At 38.8% G+C, this 23,733-nt stretch overlaps 2 protein-coding genes and 1 long non-coding RNA gene across 9 annotated transcripts; 2 read left to right on the forward strand and 1 right to left on the reverse strand.

Moving 5' to 3' along the window:
• The first annotated feature begins 10,898 nt into the window (after positions 1–10,898).
• Positions 10,899–18,502, forward strand: LOC111899414 (disease resistance protein RUN1). 7 transcript variants are annotated; one of them, XM_052771813.1, is made up of 7 exons: positions 10,899–11,573; positions 12,220–13,342; positions 13,449–14,718; positions 14,850–15,443; positions 16,236–16,297; positions 17,492–17,826; positions 18,353–18,489. In XM_052771813.1, exons 1-2 carry the CDS (start codon positions 11,047–11,049, stop codon positions 13,295–13,297), a joined length of 1,605 nt encoding a protein of 534 aa, XP_052627773.1. In that variant the 5' UTR covers positions 10,899–11,046; the 3' UTR covers positions 13,298–13,342; positions 13,449–14,718; positions 14,850–15,443; positions 16,236–16,297; positions 17,492–17,826; positions 18,353–18,489. The 7 variants fall into 7 exon arrangements, with proteins under 7 accessions (XP_052627773.1, XP_052627776.1, XP_023751033.1 ...); XM_052771816.1 differs by lacking the exon at positions 18,353–18,489 and adding an exon at positions 18,083–18,205; XM_023895265.3 differs by lacking the exon at positions 18,353–18,489 and having other exon boundaries at positions 13,449–13,772; positions 13,849–14,718; positions 17,492–17,886.
• On the forward strand, positions 13,482–15,448 carry LOC111899454 (uncharacterized). The gene is made up of 4 exons (XM_023895308.1): positions 13,482–13,772; positions 13,849–14,718; positions 14,850–15,171; positions 15,252–15,448. The coding sequence occupies exons 1-4, from the start codon at positions 13,482–13,484 to the stop codon at positions 15,446–15,448; spliced, it is 1,680 nt and encodes a 559-aa protein (XP_023751076.1).
• A 167-nt stretch (positions 18,503–18,669) lies between the features above and the next one.
• LOC111899477 (uncharacterized) lies at positions 18,670–20,085 on the reverse strand. The gene is made up of 3 exons (XR_006187357.2): positions 20,015–20,085; positions 19,084–19,902; positions 18,670–18,943 (listed from the first exon to the last, which is right to left on the reverse strand). It is a non-coding gene; the product is annotated as an uncharacterized LOC111899477 (long non-coding RNA).
• Between the last annotated feature and the right edge of the window lie 3,648 nt (positions 20,086–23,733).

Here is a 23,733-nt window from a genome sequence, read left to right on the forward strand (position 1 = left end):
GTTTGCTTCCGAGCATCTCAGATGACCCGTTATCTGAGTATGCTCAAGACTGATATTCGATAGTTTGTATCTACCCAGCGATGTGATACTCTTCTGGAGTTGCAGGAGGCCCCCAGACGGCGGGAGTTAGAGATTGAGCTGCAACTGAGGGAGCAGCGGCCGGCCCCGACACAGTCGCAGCCGGCGCTGAAGCGGTCTAAGACCGCTAATACTAGGACCGGGGGTCAGCAGGGCCGCACTTATGGGAAGTGTGGAAAGGGTCATTCTGGTATATGTCGGATCGGTAGTGGGTGCCACAAGTGTGGCAAGGAGGGGCATTACGCAAAGGATTGTCGCCAGGCCGCCCCAGTTCAAGGTGTGAGGTTATGTTATCACTGTGATCAGGTTGGCCACATGAAGGCCAACTGTCCACTACTTGCCACCAAACCGGTGCAGGCTGCAGCACCAACTACTTTGAGGATCACGGATAGGAGACCAGTCAGGGCAGAGCCTCCGAAGGCTCAGGGCCATGCTTTCCAGCTTACGGCGAAGGAAGCCAGAGCAGCACCAGATGTGGTTGCTGGTATATTTCTATCCTTATCTCGTTCTCTTTAAATTTTTGAATGATTATCTGTTATACCTATAATTAGGTACGTTTTTGGTGAACTCTTTGCCTGCTTTGGTCTTATTTGACTCGGGAGTGAGTCGGTCCTTCGTATCTTAGTCTTTTAGTAGAGGTTTCAGTGCGCCAGTGGGCGAGTTAGAGTGTCCGTTGCGATTGCCTATTGCCAACGAACACGGGGTTTCTGCTTCTTCAGTTTATCGAGGATGTGACTTGGAGATTTTCGGGGTGACTTTTCCGATAGATTTGATTCCGATCCCCATGGGGGAGGTGTGCGTGATTGTGGGCATGGATTGGCTCAGTAGGTTCGGTGCTATGATTGATTATGAGGGCCAGCGAGTGGTAGTTCGAACCCCAAGTGGGGGAGAGCTGGTTGTATATGGTGAGGGCACCAGAGTAGGATCACGGTTTTGTTCAGCTGCCAGGGCTCGATAGTACATTCAACATGTGTGCATGGGTTATCTAGTGTACGTGGTAGATACGCGAGTCAGGGACCAGATTTTGGTTTCCGACGTACCAGTGGTCAGGGAGTTTGCAGATGTGTTTCCGGAGGAGCTGCCAGGGATACCTCCGGAGAGGCAGGTCGAGTTCAGGATCGACCTGGTGCCAGGTTCGGCCCCTATCGCTAAGGCGCCGTACCGATTGGCGCCACCAGAGATGCATGAGCTTTCGTTGCAGCTACAGGATCTGCTGAGCAAGCAGTCCATTCGACCTAGCAGTTCTCCATGGGGAGCACCGATTCTTTTTGTCCGGAAGAAGGATGGTTCGCACCGGATGTGCATTGATTACCGGGAGTTGAACACGTTAACGGTGAAGAACCGTTACCCACTCCCGAGGATAGACGACCTCATCGATCAGTTGCAGGGCGCATCTTGGTTTTCCAAGATAGATTTGAGGTCTGGGTATCATCAGGTCAGGGTTAGAGAGGAGGACGTGGAGAAGACTGCGTTCCAAACTCGTTATGGATATTACGAGTTCATGGTGATGCCGTTTAGGCTCACCAACACGCCAGCAGTATTTATGGACCTGATAAATCGGGTCTGCAGACCGATGCTTGACCGCTCGGTCATAGTGTTTATAGATGATATCTTGGTGTATTCCAAGACCTGAGAGCAGCATGAGGAGCATCTGCGAGAGTTATTAGGAGTCCTGAGACGAGAACGATTGTACGCCAAGTTCTCGAAGTGCGAGTTTTAAGTTGCGAGAGGTCCAGTTCCTCGGACATCTCGCTAACCAGGAGGGGATTTTGGTCGATCCGGCCAAAATCGAGGCGGTTATGCAGTGGGAGATCCCGAAATCTCCCTCAGATATTAGGAGTTTTCTAGGGTTGGCAGGATACTATCGGAGATTCATACGGGATTTCTCCAAGATTGCAGTACCCCTCACCTGTCTGACGAGGAAAGGGGTGGATTTCCGGTGCGGCCCCGAGCAACAGAGGGCGTTTGAGACCCTCCGTCAACGTTTGTGTGAGGCACCAGTCTTGACACTCCCGGAGGGAGTTGAGGATTTTGTGGTGTTCTGTGATGCATCCATCACAGGTTTAGGGGCAGTCCTCATGCAGAGAGGACAAGTGATAGCCTACGCATCGCGGCAGCTGAAGCCGCATGAGACGAGATACCCAACGCATGACTTGGAGCTAGGGGCAGTGGTGTTCGCCCTCAAGATATGGAGACATTACCTTTATGGGGTCTGCTGTACCATTTACACAGATCACAAGAGATTGAGATGTATCATGGATCAACCGAACCTGAACATGAGGCAGCACAGGTGGCTGGATGTAGTCAAGGACTATGATTGTGAGATCCTTTACCACCCTGGTAAAGTGAATGTGGTTGCAGATGCTTTAAGCCGCAAGTCGGTTGGGTCTTCCACCCCCGCGATATGTATGACGATAGCAGTGGATTCCCTGCTTGTGAGTTTGATCAGAGATGCCCAGATAGAGGGCATACGACCGGAGAATTAGAAGTTGGAGAGGATCAAGGGTAAGAATACCAGGTTCGTGCAGGATAGTCGAGGATTACTGACCCGGTGCGGTCGGGTTTGGGTTCCGATGTCTGGTGGGGTTAGGCAGATGGTTATGGAGGAGGCTCATAAGTCTCACTTCTCTATTCACCCGGGGGCCACCAAGATGTACCAGGATTTGAGTTTGAGGTACTGGTGGCCGTGTATGAAGTGCAAGATCGCTTGGTACGTCGAGAGGTGCTTGACTTGTAGGATGGTCAAAGCCGAGCATCAGAGGCCGCATGGCAAGCTGCAGCCCCTGGAGATTCCCATGTGGAAATGGGAACAGATCATGATGGACTTTATCACAAAGCTGCCAAGGACGGCGAGGGGGTTTGATACCATTTAGGTCATCATGGATCGATTGACCAAGAGTGTCCATTTCTTAGCCATACGGGAGAGTTCGTCGGCCGAGAAGTCGGCCGAAGTGTACGTTCGCGAGATCGTGTCTCGCCATGGGATTCCCGTTTCCATTGTCTCTGATCGAGATGTCAGGTTTACCTCCCGCTTCTGGCAAAAAAAATTCACGAGGAGCTGGGTACGCGATTGCACTTCAGCACAGCATTCCAACTGCAGAGAGACGGCCAGAGCGAGCGAACTATTCAGACCCTTGAGGATATGTTGAGGGCGTGTGTCATTGACTTTGGTGGGAGTTAGGATTCTCACCTACCACTTGCGGAGTTCGCCTACAACAACAACTATCATTCTAGTCTCGGCGTCCCACCATTTGAGCTGTTGTACGGGCGGAGGTGTCGCACCCCAGCTTGTTGGGGTGAGGTTGGTCATAGGGTGATGGGTCGGATGGAGGTGGTCTTGCAAACTACCGAGAAGATTCAGTAGATCAGGCAGCGAGTGCAGACCGCTCAGAGTCGGCAGAAAAGTTATGCCGATAGACGCCGATCTGAGTTGGAATTTCAGGTGGGTGACATGGTACTTCTGAAGGTCTCGCCCTGGAAGGGTGTGATCCGCTTCAGGAAGAGGGGAAAATTTGGCCCTCGATATATTGGGCCATTCAGGGTCATTTCCAGGGTTGGCAAAGTGGCTTATAGGCTTGAGCTTCTGGAGGAGCTTAGCCGAATTCACAGCACGTTCCATGTCTCGTAGTTAAGGAAGTGCATCATGGACCAGGAGGCGGTTGTATCATTGGATGATATTCAGGTCGATGAGCGCTTGGACTACGTGGAGAGGCCTGTGGCCATCTGGGAGAGGAAGAAGAAGATTTTGCGGAAAAAGGAAATACCTTGGGTGAAGGTGCAGTAGGAGCATCGAAGGGGATCTGAGTGGACATGGGAAATGGAGGCAGAAATGCGCGAGCAGTATCCAACGTTGTTTATTCCAGTGGACTTTGAGGACTAAGTCTAGCTCAAGTGGGGGAGAATTGTAACGCTCCGATTCCCAGGTATTAAATTAATTAAGAATTTCTTTAGTTTTAATCCCTACTCGACGAGTAAAGGTTGCCCTACTCGTCGAGTAGTGTCGAGGCGGGATCGCGAAATTAGTGACCTATTCGCTGAGTCCATAAAGGGACTTAACGAGTAGAAGCTGGCAGATGAAACCCTAAATCCCGGGGTTCTGCACTCTATTTAAGGAGGCATAACCCTCATTTGGCCTCCTTGCAGTCCTTGAGAGCTCATAGAAATCCTAACCCGTGTGTTGTGTCATTCTTGTGCATTGTAAGCTTGGAAGGAGGGCTTTGTGGGAGGAAGAACTTGGAGAACAAGGGGATAGGAGCAAGGAAGGAGTGGAAATCCGAGATCTAACTCAGTTAGCATCCATTGAAGGTATCAAGTCGACATCTTTATCTCTTTTCTTTCTAGACTTCATATGGTGGAGATCTAGGGTTTTTATGGTTTGAGTAAGGTGATATTGCAAGACATGAGCTAGATCTGAAGTTGTAACTTCAGATCTGGACCCTTCCCAAGCTCTAGACTCATAAAGTTCCTGTCTTGGTCGTGGATGAGGCCCCCTTGTGCATGAAACCCCATTAAGAGCTTAAATTTGGCATTAAGAACCTTTTTAGCCATGCATGTATGTAAAGTTTGCAACTTTACGTGAAAGGCATACCCTAGAAGCTTGGATCTGTAATTTGGAGCCATTGTATGGCTTAAATGAGTATGTATGGCTTGAGGACTGAAGGAACTCGGTGAGTCGCAAGGTCGACTCGGCGATTCACATGAAGATGGCCGAGAACTCGACGAGTTGGATGAACAACTCTGCGAGTCCGATGAAGATTGCCATAAGACTCGACGAGTTGAAGAACAACTTGGTGAGTCGGATGAGTCTCTCCAGGATATGTATGTGTGTGTATCCATCGAGTTGCAAGGAGGAAACTCGACGGGTGGCCTTAAAGTTTGATCGAGAATCGAAGGAACTCGACGAGTCACCCCAATGACTCGGCGAGTTGGAGTGTGCTTCAAGGAACTCGGCGAGTAGCCGAGGGTACTCGGCGAGTTGAGGTCAACATGGACTGTTGACCTTAACTGAGGACTTTGACCTTGAACAGGGGTTAACTAGGTGGTTTATGGAGTACTTTGTAAGGATGAGGACTTATGAGTATATTCGTACTATGGTAATAGGTGGTGGAGTTCTTAGCAAGTGATCGGAGACTTGGGACTTATCTATCGAGTTCACATCTACGAGGTGAGTTATCCTCACTATACTAAGGGGTCTAAGGCACCAAGGCTGGCCTATTGGATATGTTATCCCAGTAGTGTTAAATGTTGAGTCTGATTTAGTATTGCATGCTAGTGGTTATGCCAGTTAGGTAGACCTGTAGGACTACCTGTGATGTTATATGATTATTGCATGCTCAGTAGTTATGTTATATGTTATGTGGGTTGGTTTGAGGTTGTATTGCTCCATGTGGTAGCCAACAAACCCTAGAGTATTCCAGATATGAGCTGAGGGCCCGGTAGGCATTCCAGACTCATACTGAGGACTCGGGAGCATTCCAGATAAGAGCTGAGGTCCCGGTAGGGATTCCATACTCATACTGAGGGCTCGATGGCATTCCAGATACGAGCTGAGGGACCGATAGGCATTCTAGATTCATACTGAGGGCTCGATGGCAATCCAGATGTGAGATGAGGGCTTGGTAGGCATTCCAGACTCACACTATGGGCCCAGGGGTATCCCGGTCTGTAGAGCTGTGGACCCGTTATGTGCTGTTCTGTTCAGTTTGTTATAATATGTTATCATTGACATGGTCATGTGGACCGTATGTGTATCGGTAGTTTAGGGTAACTCACTAAGCTTTCGGGCTTATAGTTTTAGTTTATTGTTATAGGTACATATGGGGACCGCGGCAAGGCAAAGGCGTGATCGTACAACTCCTCCTATTATGTTTATGTTTCTGGGAAAACTCTGATAATTTATATTTTGAAAACAAAGTTGTAATGTTGTTATGAACTTGACATGTTTTATAAAGTTTAAATTGGTTTGAAATTTTGGATGTTACAGTTCGCAGCGGGTGTGTATTGATTACTAGGAGTTGAACAAGTTGATGGAGAAGAACTGTTATTCCTTTCTACAGATTGACAACCTCTTTGATCAATTGCAGGGTGCATCTTGGTTCTCTAAGGTCGATCTGAGGTCGGGATATCATCAGGTGAGGGTTAATGAGGAGGACTTGGAGAAGACCTCGTTTCAGACTTGTTAGGGTCATTGCGAGTTTGTGGTGATGCCATTTGGGCTCACCAATGCGCCTACGGTGTTTATGAACTTGATGAATTCAGTATGCAAACCGATGTTGGATCGACCTGTCATTGTTTTTATTGATCAAATCTTAGTGTATAGCCAAGTCCAGAGAGCAGCATGAGGAGCACCTTCGAGAGCTTTTAGGAGTATTGAGGCAGGAACGACTCTATGCCAAGTTCTCGAAGTGTGAGTTTTGGTTGCGGGATGTCCAGTTCCTAGGGCATCTCGTTAACCAAAATGGGATTTTGGTCGTCCAGCCAAGATTGAGGCTGTGATGTAGTGGGAGGTTCCGAAGAACCCCTCAAAGATTAAAATTTTCTTGGGTCTAGCAGGATATCATCAGAGATTTGTTAAGCATTTCTACAAAATTGTTGTAACCCTCCCTCACTCGTCTGACGAGGAAGGGCGTGGATTTCCGTTGGGGCCCTAAGCAGCAGAAAACGTTTATGACATAGCGACAGAGATTATATGAGGCCCCAATGTTGACCCTTCCAGAGGGTGTCGAGGATTTATTTACATTTTGTGATGCATCCATCACAGGCTTGGGGGCGGTTCTTATGTAGAGGGGGCGAGTGATTGCATATGCTTCTTGACAGCTGAAACCGCATGAGGCGCAATATCCTACTCATGATCTGGAGTTAGGGGAAATAGTTTTTGCCCTCAAGATTTGGAGACATTATCTATATGGGGTCCAGTGTACCGTCTACATGGATCACAAGAGTTTAAGGTATCTCATGGACTAACCAAACCTAAACATGAGGCCACATAAGTGGATTGACATGGTCAAAGATTATGGTTACGAGATCCTTTACCATCCGAGTAAAGCGAAAGTGGTCGTGCATGCTTGGAGCCATAAGTTGGCTTAATCTTCGGCTGCAAGTATGTGTATGAAGATATCCATTGATTCTCCACTTTTGGATTTGATCAGAGGGACATATGCAAAAGGAGTCAAGAAGGAGAACTGGAAACATGAGAGGATTGGGGACGAGATTGACAGATTTGTCATTGATAGTCGGGGGTTGTTGACCAGGTGTGGTCGGGTATGGGTTCTATTTTTTGGCGGGGTCAGATAGACAGTTTTGGCAGAGGCACATAAGTCTCGCTTTTCGATACACCTGGAGGTGTGGTCGGGTATGTGTTCCAGTTTTTGGCGGGGTCAGATAGACAGTTTTGGCAGAGGCACATAAGTCTCGCTTTTCGATACACCCAAGAACTACCAAGATGTATCGAGATTTGAGACTAAGTTAATGATGGACATCTATGAAGAGGGAGATAACTTGGTATGTTGATAGGTGCTTGACTTATAGGATGGTCAAGGTCAAGCACCAGTGGCTGCATGGAAAGCTGCAACATTTGGAAGTTCCCATGAGAATGTGGGAACAGATCACCATGGATTTTATCACCAAGATACTGAGGACTGCCAAGGGTTTTGATGCTATCTGAGTCATCGTGGATCGATTGACCAAAAGTGCCTACTTTTTGGCCATCCGGGAAAGCTCCTCGGTCGAGAAATTGGCCATGTGTATGTTCGTGAGATTGTTGCTCGTTATGGGGTTTTGGTTTCCATTATATCAGATCGAGATGTTCAGTTCACTTTACGATTCTGGTAGAAGTTCCACGAGGAACTGGGTACGAGGCTTCATTTCAACACTACTTATCATCCACAGACTGACGGCCATATTGAGCTGACCATCCAGACACTTAAGGATATGTTATGGGCTTGTGTCATAGATTTTGGTGGAATTTTGGATTCCTACCTACCTTTTGCAGAGTTTTCCTATAACAACAGTTATCACTCCAGCAATAGTGCACCGCTTTTCGAGCTTCTATGTGGTCGAAGATGTCGTACCCTAGTTTTTTGGTGGAGATTGGCCACAGAGTCATGATCGATGTGGCTCTGGCTAGGATCGATGTTTTACCTTTCACAATAGGTCACATTAAGTGTATGTGGCTTTGACTGGGTATGCTTGGAGTCCAACTCGGCCATGACGAACCTCTACTTCCAAAGGGTGACACCTTACCACTAGACCAACTAGGTTGTTTGGATTTTTCCCTTTGCAATTAAAATATATCCTATATATTTTTTTTTGTAATATGTAAAAACATCCAACAATATACAGAAAACATTTTTTTTATATTTAAACGTATAAAAAATATACTTATATATATATATATATATATATATATATATATATATATATATATATATATATATATATATATATATATATATATATATATAACATATTTAGATTTATTTAAACGTATTTAAAGATATTTATATTTTAAAGGTAAAAATATAAGGATAATGACTTAAAAGGGTTATATATTTTTTGATTTGTACACATTTGGTCACTTAGTATTTTTCATCTACATTTACCCCCTTCAACTTGTTAAATTATACACAGTCAGTCTTTATGATCGGTTACTCCAGGTTAGCCGGGAAAAATTATTTAATATGGTAACATATTTCTCATTTTGTACACATTTAGTTATTAATATTTTTGTATACATTTAGTCATTAATATTTTTTTTGTTTCAAAATAAGTCATTTTTATTTTTGTACTAATTCAATACTTATGAATGATTTCTTTAGTTTTTTCTCACGACATCTTACGTGTGATAATTATTGATGAGGTGTTTGGGGCTGTTGATGCTTATGTTCATTGCGATCTCGACTCCTTGGTTGCGTAGGTCTTATGGTTTGGCTTAGGTCTTGCGTTCTGAACATCGTAACTTCTTCATAGATATCAGATTTTAACGATTTTTATATCCACATGTTCGCCTTTTGAGTCTACTACACCTTTTGTTAAGGTTACTCCTGTTAAAATGTAATATATTTTTACTTACGATTTTATAAAAAAAAATTCATACACGCATTTATAAATAATGTATGGATATAAAGACCGTAAGTAAAACTATATTACTTTTGAACGGGAGTAATCTAAACGAAAGTTGTAGTAGACTATAAATACGAATGCATGAATATAAAGATCGTTGAAATCCGAGATCATATGAAGAAGTTATGACGTTCAGAACACATGACCTAAGCAACTAAGTAGTCGAAATCGCGATGGACATAAGCATCAAAAGCATAAACACCTCATTAATGATTGTTTCACGTAAGATATCCTGAGAAAAACCTAAATAAATCATTAATAAGTATCGAATGAGTACAAAAACAAAAATAACTTATTTTGCAAAAAAAAAAAAATATATATTAAAGACTAAATATGTACAAAAATATTAAGGATTAAATGTGTACAAAGTGAGAAATATATTATCATATTAAGTCATTTTTACCGGTTAACCTGGAGTAACCAGTTATAAGGACTGAATGTGTACAGTTTAACAAATTGAAAGGGTAAATATAAACGAAAAAAAACTCAGTGACCAAATATGTATAAATCGAAAATTTTATTACCTTTTTAAGTCATTATCCCAAAAATATATCTTATGTGTGGGGTTTGGACGATGGTAGCGGCGGTGGTGTATACGGTTGACAAAAAAGGGTTGACAAGTTGTGGAAGAAACGATAGATTTGGGGGTTGTTTGACTAAACTTATTTATGACTTATTTTTTATAAGTTTATTTTTTCTGACTTATTTTTCATGAGTTCGGTTTATTTTCTTAGTATAAGTTATACTAAGCTCAGAAATTGAAAAATAAGTCAAAAAAAATGAGGTTATAAAAAATAATCTCGAAAAATAAACCATAAATAAGCTTAGTCAAACACCAATTGGTTGTTTGCGACAGAGAGATAGAGGTGATCATACCAGAATTGGATGGCTCTACACCATCGTCTCGGTCATTTTCTCCGGGATCCTACTCCGGCCAACAGGATGGCTGATTTTCAATTGAGGCTGTTGGATATTTTATGAGCATCATTTTTACAGCGTTGCTCACTTGCGCATTTTCTTTCTTCTTGGTTATTCAATCCAATTTCACAATCCCATTCTGCTTTTCAGTATTTTTGAGTGTGTAATGAAGGAGGGCGGCGTGGGTGGGTGCAGTCGTGGAGGTTGCAGTCACTGGTACGATAATACCATAAATATTAGTAATGGTTATTTTGAGGATATGGAAGTCTTTTATCTTTACAGGTTCATGGCTTAATCTGCTTATCTTTTTTCGTGATAAATGATCGTATACAGGTTTTGTGATTGAAATTTTAAGAATTCTTGCCGATTCTGTTTATGGGGAATCTCATAGCTTCGCAACCCGGGTCATATCATTTTGGTTAACTAAAAGATTTATGTGAGAGTTCTTTTTATGTTGTTTAATTCTTGTTTCAGAAAAAGACCAAGGAGATATTAATCAAGGACATTATTTTTTATCAATTAGATTTTAAATCTTAGGTTTCTCGGATGGACGGAGACAATGACAAAATAGTCAATATTTTAAAATATTAAAAAGTTAAACTTTCTAGGGAGTAAAAATGTGATCAAACACTGCTTTAGAGTTTTAATGAAAAAATATTGCAAAAAATTAATAATAAATATTGCATTATATCCACAGACGGTGATAAAGGAAAAGGACGTTTTTTGTAATTTAGTTATTACTACAATAGTTGATTGAGATCACTTGACATGAAAGAAAGATTCAACCTTGTAAGTTTCCAAGAAAATTCCATGAAGTATGAGTTTTATCAACAGTAGTTACTGAATTGGACTTCCTTAATTTGTAAAACCACTAGTTTTAATGTGATTGTAGATCTACTCTCAAATTAGTCATACCTTCCCAACAATCTAATGGTTGTTATCTCTGATCTTTCATCTTCATCTTCTTCATCTACCACTGAGTATAAATATGACGTATTTTTAAGTTTTCGAGGTGGTGATACTCGTAATAATTTCACAGATCATCTCCATAAAGCCCTCCTGGATGCCAATATCTCTACCTTTTTGGATGAAGAAGAGATTGAAACCGGAGCACATCTGAAACCGGAACTGATGAATGCGATTAGAGATTCTAGAGTTTCTATTATCGTGCTCTCCAAAAATTACGCTAATTCGTCATGGTGTCTTGATGAATTGGCACTGATACTTGAGCAACATAGGAACTCCAACCAAATTGTCATCCCCATCTTTTATGATGTCGAGCCTACCCATGTCAGGAAGCAACAGAGTAGCTTTGGGGATGCAATAGCTGAGCACATACAAAAGATGGAGGTAGAAACAGATGGAAATAAAAGAAGAGAAATGGCTAGAAAGATCGAGCAGTGGAAGAAAGCGCTTACAGAAGTTGCTGATTTGAAAGGGATGGATCTAGATGGCAGGTGACTACTTCTTAATTACCCATATTTCCATACTCCATTTTTGTTTGATTAACCTTGAAATCCTTATATTTTGTCCACCCTATGCATTTCAATTCTTCAGTATCATTAAAGACACATAGTTTTGATGCAGTTAAATAATTTTGACACAGTTGTGGTTAGAATCAAAATTTGAACAACTTGCTATGCATTTATTATTTTATTACAAATATTTTTTTTTAGATAAACCATTTTAATCAAATGCTTTCTATTAAAAACTGAATAAATTGAACCGTTTTCTATACATCTACTATTAGTTATATCGTACTAACTACCTTCTAAGCAGTAAAGGATAACCTATAACTATCCTATGCCATGTTGTTCTGCTTCATGCAAAATCAGATCCAATATTGGGTTTGTTGTTCTTGTAGAAACATAATGAAATTTGTTTGCCCCTTAGTGAAATCTTGTATTAGAGTGCCTCTGTTCTTTGTAAAATAAAGATTATGGTCTATGACCTTACACATTAGATACTTATAGGTTAGAAGTGCAAATATGATATTGTTTTGATGCAAAAAACTTCTGGTTGGATATATTAAATCTCCAAATCCGGTTTGTTAGTTTTGTACTTTTGTGTATTGTGTTTTGTACTGATTAAAATAAGTTTCAGGCCAGAGACGAAGTTTATCGAACAGATTGTTAGGGACATCTATCGTAGACGAATACCATTAAGGAGTTCTCTGCCACTACTTATTGGGATGGAAGATCCCATTAAATTTGTCACATTATGGTTGAAAGATGATTCCTCAACTAAGGGAGATATGCTCACTATTTTGGGTATCGGTGGTATAGGGAAGACATCTTTAGCCAAATATGTCTACGGGTTATATTCTCGTAAATTTGACACAAGCAGCTTTATTGAAGATATCAGTAGGAATTGTGCCGGCAAATTGACCGGGTTGCTTGATTTGCAAGAACAACTCTATGGTGACATTTCAAAAAGAAGTTCAATTCAAGTTCGTGATAAATCTTTATACACATCAAAGATAGAGAATGCATTGGCCCGTAGAAAGGTGTTTCTAGTTCTTGATGATATTGATAGTCTCGACCAGTTGGATGCATTACTTGGAAGCAAAGGTTTTCATCCAGGAAGCAAAATCATAATCACAACAAGGGACGCACGGTTGATAGAGTGTTGTTCCTTATTCAAGACGAATGCTAAACCCGAGCATGCAGAGTACGAGCTTACAGGATTATGTGAGATTGAATCACCGAAACTTCTATGTTTTCATGCATTTGCATCCAACAATCCTAAGCCAGGTTATGAAGAAGTGATAAAAAAGATTGTGAAGTACTGTCATGGACATCCATTGGCTCTTCAAGTTTTGGGCAACTCTCTTTATAATATGGATGTAGCTTATTGGGAAGAGCGCATAAACATGCTAAAGAAAGAAAGCATTTCCAATGTAAATATGGTCTTGAGAAAAAGCTTCGATTCTTTGACATCTGAAAACGATAAGGACTTGTTTAAGCATATTGCTTGCTTTTTTGTTGGAGTAGATAGAGATGTTACGGAAACTATATTGAATGCATGTGGTATAAGAGCAAGAAGTGGGATTACGAATCTCATTGATAAATGCCTTCTTAGTATTGGACGGAATAATGAATTGGTGATGGATCAGTTGCTTCAAGAGATGGGAAGGTTTGTAGTTCATCAAGAATCTGAAAAGCCATGGAAGCGAAGTTGATTATGCCGTCATGAGGAGTCATTCAAAGTGTTGAAACACAAAAAGGTAAGAACTCATGTATGCTTTAAAGTAAATTGTCTTGTTTATATACACATGTATATATATAACAATTTCAATGATTTTTTTTTTTTGGCATTTCGTTTCTTCTTAGGGTAAGGGAAATATTGTAGGCCTTGCCCTTGACATGCGAACACTGGAGAAAGAAAACCAAGGTGTATCATTTGAGCTGAAAACAGAGGCGTTGAGTAACATGGATGATCTGATGATCCTACAACTGAATTATGTGAAAATGAATGGGTCTGATGAGAATTTCCCAACACAATTAAGATGGTTGTGTATGCATGGGTTCCCTTTAAAGTATATACCTTTAGAGTTGCGGATGGATAATCTAGTTGCTCTTGACCTGTCTTATAGCAAAATTGAATCATTTGACGTTCGTTATACTAATCCATCACGACCAGAGAAGAAGCAAAAGGTAATTTATCTCTATTTATTATTTTTCTTTCTTGGGTTGATGAAATTAACTACTATTCTATTCGCCATTCATGCAGTTAGATGGATCGTGCTCCAAAGAGAAAAAGTTGCTTGGATCATTGAAGATTCTTGATTTAAGTTTTTGTGAACAACTTCGTAGGGTGGGTGGCTTTGATGGACTTCATGCACTTGAGAGGTTAATACTTACAAATTGCATTCATTTGCTTGAGGTTTGCGAATCAATTGAGCAATGTGCCGAACTTGGTCTACTTGATCTGAGCTACTTCAAAACACTTAAAAAACTTCCAAGAACCATACGGATGCTAAAGAAGGTTAAAACACTTTCGCTAGATGGTTGTAATCTTGGTGAATCTCAAACCAAGATTAGTGATATGGATTCCGTCATTTTGGAGGCTATACCAAATGATCAAAAGTTCTTTATGATTTCTTTACCGAGGTCTTTAGTAAGCTTGTCATTTGAAAATGCTAATTTATCCAACGAATCCTTTCCCATGGACTTCAGTTGCCTCTCCATGTTAAAGGAATTATATCTGGATGAAAATCCGATCGTATCCTTGCCCAATTGTGTGAGAAACCTTCCTAGACTTGTGATACTCAGTATGAAAAAATGTAAATTACTGATGTCAATTGAGAATCCTCCATATACACTAGCATTTTTAGACATCTATTCTATCTCAGAACATAAGCCTTTGCTACAAAAAGTTTCATTTGTTCCAGAAATGTCCCCTCTCGAGTTATCATTGGGGGGTGGGAACTCGTTAGCACCTTCATCGCTTGAAATTGAAGGCATGGTCAAAATTCAACCAATGACAAGTGTTCAGGAAAAGGTGTTGCATGTTTTGGGCTGGACTAATTTAGACTTCACTGATGAGAGTCGTGTGGGAACTTATTTTTTGCTTAGAGGACCAGAGGAATCTGAAATCCAGGTTTGCTCTACTTAACAGTCTTTTTTTTTTTTTTTTTTGTGTGTGTGTGTATATATGTATGTATTTATGCATGTATGCATGTATGTATGGTTAATTAATTTATGGTGATTAATTAAGCTTGTATGTTGCAGATGTACTACGAATTTGGAATATTTAGCACAATTTATGGGGGTGAAAAGATGCCAAATTGGATTAGTAGTAGAAGCAAGGGGCCATCAATATCTTTTACCATCCCATCATCTCCTAACAATCTCAGGGGATTGAATTTCTGCTCTGTGCAGAAGTCTCCATTTAGGAATATTGATGATTTCCTTAGTTTACCCCTGATAATAATTAGTAATAGAACAAAGAAACAGACATGGATATACGAACATTACATTCATAATGTGAGTGTAGGTGGAGGGTGTGCAATATTGTTGAGCCATTGGATGTATGGGATGAAGGAAATGGAAGGTGGTGACAAAGTTACTATTTCTCTTACAGAGGGACTAGATAAAGTTACAAAGGGTGTGGGGTGAGTTTTGTGTATGAAGATGGAAAGAGGGATGAAGAAGAAGATGCTTTAGGTTCTTACAAATCATGGAATCACATCATTGGTGGAGATCTCACTGGATTTGAGTTGACAACAGGAGAATACATCCTACACAATGAACGATTTTTGGTGCATGGCACTGAAGTGAATCTATATCATCTTCCACTTGTTGGAGATGGCGCCATCTTTAAAGGTTAGATGTTATTCTTATTAATTATATATCTTTTTAGCATGTCTTGTTTGTTACCTTTTGTGCGAAGAACAAGTATGGATCCATAAGCTTTTCAAAAACCGGGGTTATCCATGGATTCCACAAATATTTTGACATAATTAACTATCATGACCCAACTTTTTCAAATAGATGGATCATAACCTGATCTATCTTTATAAAAGGATCATGACCAATTAATCAACCCTTTTATTATTGGTTATATTGTCCTCTAAGATAAGAGATCATTTTTATAGATTATACTCCCTTCGTCCCAGTATTATTGTTCACAGACAAAAAACACACAAATTAAGAAAAACATTAATTACCACTAACTTTATATAATAAAATGAAAGTTTTGTTCTTACTTTGCATTTAATGTTCCATTAAATGCTTAGTTAGTTAAGTAATAATGAGGGGGTATTTTGGTAAAAATGTTATTTATTTTTAGAAGTGGACTATTATTTTGGGACAGACAAAAAAGGAAAGATGGACTATAATTTTGAGACGGAGGGAGTAAAAGATGAAAGTTCTATTTTCAATTTCTTTAATGGATGGATCAAATTATGAATTGATCAAGTTTCTAGATATGTTGGATCATGTGACATAGGCTGAGATCTTGACCCAACTCATTGACAGGCCTATCTATCATTCTATCTACAAAGTACAAACAGTTACTGTTGTTTTAACCGAACTTGTGTAAGGAAATGCTCATGTCCATGAGGATGTATGTAAATGATAATTAATGTATTACCTTTTATTTGTTTTCATCTTAAGACGAAGTGTGGTTTAGAGCTTTTTCCAGAAGGAAGTCCGACATACTTGACGACTCGCATGAGGTATATTTTTTGACACCAAAACTTTTCTAGCGGTCCATGAATATAAAGTACTGTTTGGTGAGTGGGAGTGGGACCGGACAGGTGAGTGGGAGTGGGACCGGACAGAACAGAACATAAAAAAACCGGTTGAGAGAGCGTTTGGTTAGATGGAACTAAGAGCATCCACAATGCATAGTTTAATGGGAGAGTTGAATGAGGTGGCATGTCTAATTGACATTCAATTGATTAAATCTACTATTGTGGGATGCCATGTTGACATTCAATAGACATGAAGTTCAATGGCCATTGAACTCTTCAATGGGAAAAAGAAAACATTTTAACTATTAAATATCTATTCCATTGAACTCTATTGAGATCAATGCATTGTAGAAAAATTAATGTAGAGTTGTATAGTAACTAAAATGATGATGTGTCAATCCATTAAACTCTAATAAGTTTAATGCATTTTGGATACCCTAAAATTGAATGGAACAAGGACCAAATCAAATGGGACTAAACTCCTAAATGTTAGTCCTAAATTTTAGTCCCGCTAAAAATGATGGAACAAGCATGGACAAGAGAATTAAGACTCAAATACCCACTTGCACGGCTTCCACAAAAATAAAGAAAAATTGTTTTTTTATTTCTTAAACAATTATCATAAAACATTCGTAAAATTGATGTATATTGAATCCAGGTGTAGATAATCACCGTCAAAATTTTTGTCTGCAAACGCTTTTCACAAAACTCACTATCTGTCAAATACCATTCAACTTCTATCTTCCAATCTTACAAATTTGCATTCTTTGTTATACTTAATTAATCGAATCTTACGACCTCTCATTTAAGCTAGTTTGTTTAAATATAATTAACATAAATAATATAGTAGTGTCCGAAACACACACAAACACACACACACACATATATATATATATATATATATAGCATTATAATTATCATGTGATATAGGGACGACGTGGTAATTTTACTGGCTTGTTTTATCCTATCATTGTCGTACCAAACACATCCCAAACAAGTTATTTAGTTCCGTTCAGTCCATTCGAGTTATGTTTTGTCCAATCCAATCTTGTCCATATACCAAATTACCTAATTAAAGGCACACACATGACATAACCCAGGATGTAACATACATATTGACCTATCTAATCGCTATTCTCACTCTTACCTCCATCCTTGTTTAAATTCGCACATCAGCAAGGATCAATGCAAGATGGGTCTTTTTCCAAGTGCCGCCATTCCACCACCACCCACCACCGGCTTCCCTCAGTCAAATCCCATCGCCGCCGCCCCTCCCAGCTGGTCTGGAGGCAGCCTTTGCTCCACCGCTTCCACTGGCAGATTCTCCTACGTCGCACGCGAATGCGGATCCAGAAGAAGCGTCCAGTGCAACGGCGGTGCCGCCACCCCTCCAGCCACCATCACCGAATTCATACTTGATGAAGCAACTTCTACTAAGTCAATCTTGTCCATGTATGGCACCACGAGAAACACACTCAACACTTATATGTGCTACAAAGAAGCAAGTTATGGTAAATTATGTTGGACTATTTATAAACATTTCTTTTGTTTTAGTCAAACTACCCAGCTTCTGTCTCAATTGTTTGTGGTTTGCTGTCAAATTATCGTGTGTTTCGTTTCTTCTTAATAAAGACTGTTCCAAACCAATCAATTAGCATCTCCATTGCCATGTTTCAATGTAGTTTAAACTTCACCTGCCTCTATCATTTCTTGGCACATGTTCTAAAGATGGTCTCTCGTTTTCAAGTTGAATTTTTTTGTGTGCAGATTCACTCTACATACATCATTTGATGAGAGAGATTAGGTGTTGGATTTGTTCGTGCTTCCTGTTTAATTTTTGTTCACGAAATAACTGGTATTTCATAAGCCGAATGCTATAGCATTCTCTCGACATTTTCATAGTTTGATAAAACTCATGTTCTATGTTTATTGATATGGTTAATTTTAAAAAAAGACCTAAAACTTTTTTTGTTTTTTTTTTTTGTAAACTAAAAGTTATTTTTACCAATTAAGCCAACACTTTTTTCATTTGCTCAGGTTTGCAGGTTACCTTTCGTTCACTACTAGAAAAACAGCCTTTTACGACGCGCAATGCGTGTCGTAAAACGCTCAAACGACGCGCAAATGCGTGTCAAGGAAGACCCTGTCATAACGAAAGACGACACGCTTTTGCGCGTCGTCTATTTACGACGCGGTAACCTTACGACGCGCATTTACGACTCGCATTGTGTATCATTAAAGCCCCTATCAAGAAAGGCCATGTCATAAATGAAGATGACACACACTTTTGCGTATCATAATTTTATATGTTTTAAAAAAAATATTATTTATAGATTTACTAATTTTCAAATTAAATTTGTATTTAATGTCTCATAATAGAAATAAAATACCATATACAAATAATAGAATCCATTGCATAAAATTTAATGTCATACAAATAATCGTTACATGGAAAAATAAAACAAATCAATAGAAGTTGTAACAGAAATTTACAAACTAATTGGATACAAGAAATACAAAAAAATATACCCTCAAATGTTTTTCAAAGTCTAATCTCCTTGTCAGCTCTTCGCCTCACTTCTTCGGTTTGTCCTTAGCTTCTCTAAGAGCTCCAACATCTCTTGCAGCCTGTGACAACATATTATAATTTTTAATTACTATTTATTCTTATAATTAAAACATATTATAATTTTTAATTACCAAAAAAAAAAATGATTTAAGTATTTAGATAATATAATTAAAACATTAAAAATTACAAAAAAAGGTACCTGTTGTGCTAGATAATAGTCAATGTCAATCATCAAATTCTCATTATCCTTTGTGAGTTCATCAGGATGTCTTGCACGTTGAGCAATCCCTACTGATGTACTCAAACCATTCCCTTATAAAATTTATTAAAAAAAATGCAAATTTGAGATAAATAAATATGAAAAGGTAAAAAATAAAAATAAAAGCTTAATCACAAACCTTCTCACAGCAAATTATGTAAGGAACTATATCTCCAGCAGAACAACAACTGGTGTACGCTAGTTTCCTCAGCCTGAGTGCTACCTATAAGTAAATATGTTTATGTATTAATAAAAATTATAAAAAGAATAAAAAAACAAAATAGTCAGAATATTTACTTCAATATGAGGTTGACTTTTGGCATTTGGCTTCAGGTGGTCTAGTCAACGTTTTTGTGATAATATATTTTTGAATGATAATAAGTACATTGTTGAATACACAAGGGTCATTGTCAATTATGTTTTTAAGACATTGATCATCATTGAATTTAAAAAGATAAATAGAATCTCCAAGACCATATTAACGCCACCCACACTTTAGAGGCAACGTATCAGACAACCACATAAGTGAGTGTGTGTCCAACAAAGGGTTCGGGCGTATGTGGAACATCTTTTTACTAACCACATTCATCAGGAGGTCAACAAGGATATCAATGTTGTCATTAAGGTTGGGAAGAAGTCTAAACTCTTCATTACTATGTATTGGTAAATTGAACTCACAGACCACATATTTGTTTCATTCTCATACCACCTTCGTTTTCTCTCCCTCTCAAATTTCTCCACTTTTAAGAGATCAACAACCTATAACAAACATTCAGACATATTAAGCTATACAAAAACATGAGATGATTGATCCTTAAAACAATTAATTAGGTAATGCTTATTTCTACAATAAAAAGGCATGATTTCATACCGCCTGTTTCAGCATCGGCTGCCCAGTTCCTCCACTCCTATATCCGGTGATGACACAGAGCTGCCGCAGAGCTGTATATCACAACGATTAAAAGATAATCAGAAATATAATATATATATATATATATATATATGTGTGTGTGTGTGTGTGTGTGTGAAGAAACAGATACATACAACGACCATATACACCAAATGCAAGGTGATATTTTAGTATCGTCATTCCCTCTTTCAAATGTTGTCCATGTAAATTGATTGTCATCAGATCTACAATATTATATGTGTTCCTGCATTCAATAACAATATCAACATATAGATGTATATGCATATGTAAATAACAGGTTTGCTTTATTGCCACCTCCAATACACATCTTGAATCAAATATTTTCTGGCTAGCTTTTTCATCAGCTTGCTCAGCCTTTTCCTTCCACATCCTTGCCTGCATAAAAATTTATAAACTCAAGTCACTACGTAAGTGTTTCCTAGAAGATTTCAAAATCATTGTTGGCTGTCATGGGAACTCAGTACCTACAATGAGCTTAATCCATATTAGAATCCGAACTTTCACACATTGTGGCTGTTGGAACTTGAACCCTTGACAAACAATGTCCCCAAGAAAGGTGATGCTCAGGCTTAAAACCTAAGATGTTCCTGTGAGGTATCACCAACCACTCATGTTGGCGCTTAATCCATCACCATGGTGGTATATAAGTGTGTGAACAACCACAAATTCAATTATCTTCACATAATCATATAGAAACTTATATAACCAAGTTTTTAGTTGGCTCATTAAAATATTAATACAATGTCAATTAAACAAAGTTGCATCAAAAACTTCTAAAAAAAGGTGTTTTAGTTGCATTTAATTAAGGGGGCCTTCTCCCTCTCATTCTCTCGTGTACCAACCTGTTCGGAGAGATTTACCCCCTCATTCCATTTTCCACTTGCATATCCCTTTTTAGCCTGCAGTGTAGAATGACAATGAAAGCTTAGTTTATATGCTAGAACATTAATGAAAATAATATGAAAATTAATTGAGTGATGATGAAAGATGAACAGAAATGAAGAAAATAACATGTAGGTTCACTCACCTTCAGAACCTCAACGAGTGTTATCTCATAGGAATTCCTTGATATATCTAACATTATCCTCTGTTCCTTATCTTTTCCAACAGTTGAAGCAACCTCCAAAAACTCCTTATACTCCTGTGTCCACCTTCTAACTGGCAACTCAGTGATGTAGAGGGTATTTACGTCCTCATCTTCAATTCGTCAACAATTCCAATGGTTGTGTATCCAGTGTCCTTTGATGTTGTTTTCTAAATTGTTCCTCTGAACCATTTATACCATTGATCCATTGGCACCATTTCTTCCCCATTCAATAAACGTTTCAAATTTTCAATAATGTCCCTAGGGTTATAATTTGGTACAAAAGTACTCCACCCTTTCCCTATTCCTTCACTTCCATTCACCAAAACCATGGGTATAATTGGAAGATACCAAGTAGGCTCAATGGATTGTCCATCTTCACTCAAGTACTCCAACCTTGGTCCCTGTCTTACCAAATATGTAAATTACCCTACCATTCATGTAATGTACTCTTAGATTTTTAAATATGTAGCTAAAGAAAAATGAACAAAATTTTATATTTTATGAATCTTACCATCTGTCCTGTACCAAATTCGCCACTTGGGTAGAGAAGGTTGATGTTATTGCTGCCAACAAAGTTTTGGGCCATGCCAATGATGGTCCCCACAAGACTTTGAAGATCAGCCATTGAAAATAAGATAAGCTCCTTGTTGATGAAATCACGATATGGGATATGTTTCTCATTTGAATCAAAATATGTCCCATCTTGCATAAAGAAAAGTAAATAAATTATCATTTACTAAATGGGGTAAATGCAAGAATAACTTCAAAGAAACTGTAATAAAACACAAAAAATTTCACAAGAAACGATTTTATTTGAAATCTTTTGCTCTGCGCCCTAGACTATCCTTCCATGCCTCATACTCAGGAATATTATAGAACGATATAACATTGTTACTGTTCTTTTGAGTAGCCTTAACAATTGGAGTGATGAACTCTAGTACAAACTCAGGGACTTTTAGTAAAGATGGCCGGAACGAGTGCAAGAAGTTGATCAACAGTCCTTTGATATGTGATCCATCATGATCCTACAAAAAAAATGAATCTTTTCGATAAAATGGAATTTCAATCGTGGATAATGTGTAGTTCACACAATAAATGGCTTTGTATTTGATATTTCTTGAATTTTAAACATGTTTTATGTAAAGCATTTGGAAAATTACCTGATTAGCCGTTATCATCAGGTGACCATATCCATAAAGATCCTGCCAAAGCTAGTCAAAGTCATGCTAGAGAGTCACGAAAAAAACAATTTAACATCCTACATTACTGATGAAATAACATGGAGGGGCATTTAGGTAAAATCGTCATTGGGATTAGGATATATGTAATTATATGTAAACTTCCCCCTGCTGCTGACATCTCCGATTCCTGTCACCTCTCCTGATAAAATCGTCATTGGGAGCTCTTGATTCCACTAGAAAATCTCTCTCTCTCTCTCTCTATACATATATATATATATAAATGAATCAATAGAAAAAAACAAAGTATCTGATTTAACATACACACGATTGCAAATGGAAAAGACTTTACTGTAATGTGTTAGCTCAAAAAGAGATTTGTATATTATATATGTGTGTATTGTGCTTTTCAAAAAAATCTATATGTAATGTTTATTTTATGTAATATGTTTGTTTACTCTATGCGTGAAGTGTGTTGTGTATTATAAATTTAGAATTTAATATGTGTGTTACTTGAAGAAAAGAACAAACGCCGTAAAGGAACAAAGGAAAAAAATGGTTGTGAAGCTATCCCACATCGGTGGGTGAAAACAAATTTGACTGGGAATTCCCTTATAAAACGATAGCCAGAGTGATGCATAGAATAAAACTTTTGTCTCTCTTGGCTGGCTCTATTGCGTTGGCTGTCATTTATGGACTGTATTAGTCTAATTTTTTATTGCATTTGGTCTAATTAGAAATGAAGTGAACCATGTTTTGTATTGACAAAACTTAAAAAATTTGATTTAAGCGGATTACCCACCAGTTCCGGCCAAATGAGGTGGGAATCCTCATTGATATTGAAACCAGTGTTAGCAGAAGGTGGAAGAACAGACTCATTCGCATTACAATGATTTTATTTGGAAGAACATACTCATTCACATAACACAAACTAACATACACACACTCACAAATTTTTGTTTTTATTTCAAATACCTGAATCATTCCATCCTCCAAGATTTTGGCTACATTGCTGAAGAATCCATGAGTATACTCACGAAGTTCATTGTATTCCAGCCCATACCCCTAGGTAATTTATATTTAGTTACCAGTCAAACTTAAAAACACTTGAAATATAAAGATTTAGATGGAAATAAAGAGAGGGGTATTACGGTAAATGCGACTTCAATGAAAGGAGGTAAAATCGGTTCCATTCTTGCCCTTCCCACAACCTAAAAAAAAACAATTAAAATTAAAAAATAAAAGAAAATAGTGAATATTGAATATTCTAACTTGATGAAGCCTAAAGAGGACATAAAATCTATCATTCCCATAAAAGACATGCAAATCTTTTATTTCACCATTATCACATAAAGGAGCTGCAACACATTTTGCCAATGGCTTGCCAGTTGACA

This window comes from Lactuca sativa, chromosome 1, assembly GCF_002870075.4.
Source record: "Lactuca sativa cultivar Salinas chromosome 1, Lsat_Salinas_v11, whole genome shotgun sequence".
Taxonomy (NCBI): Eukaryota; Viridiplantae; Streptophyta; class Magnoliopsida; order Asterales; family Asteraceae; genus Lactuca; species Lactuca sativa.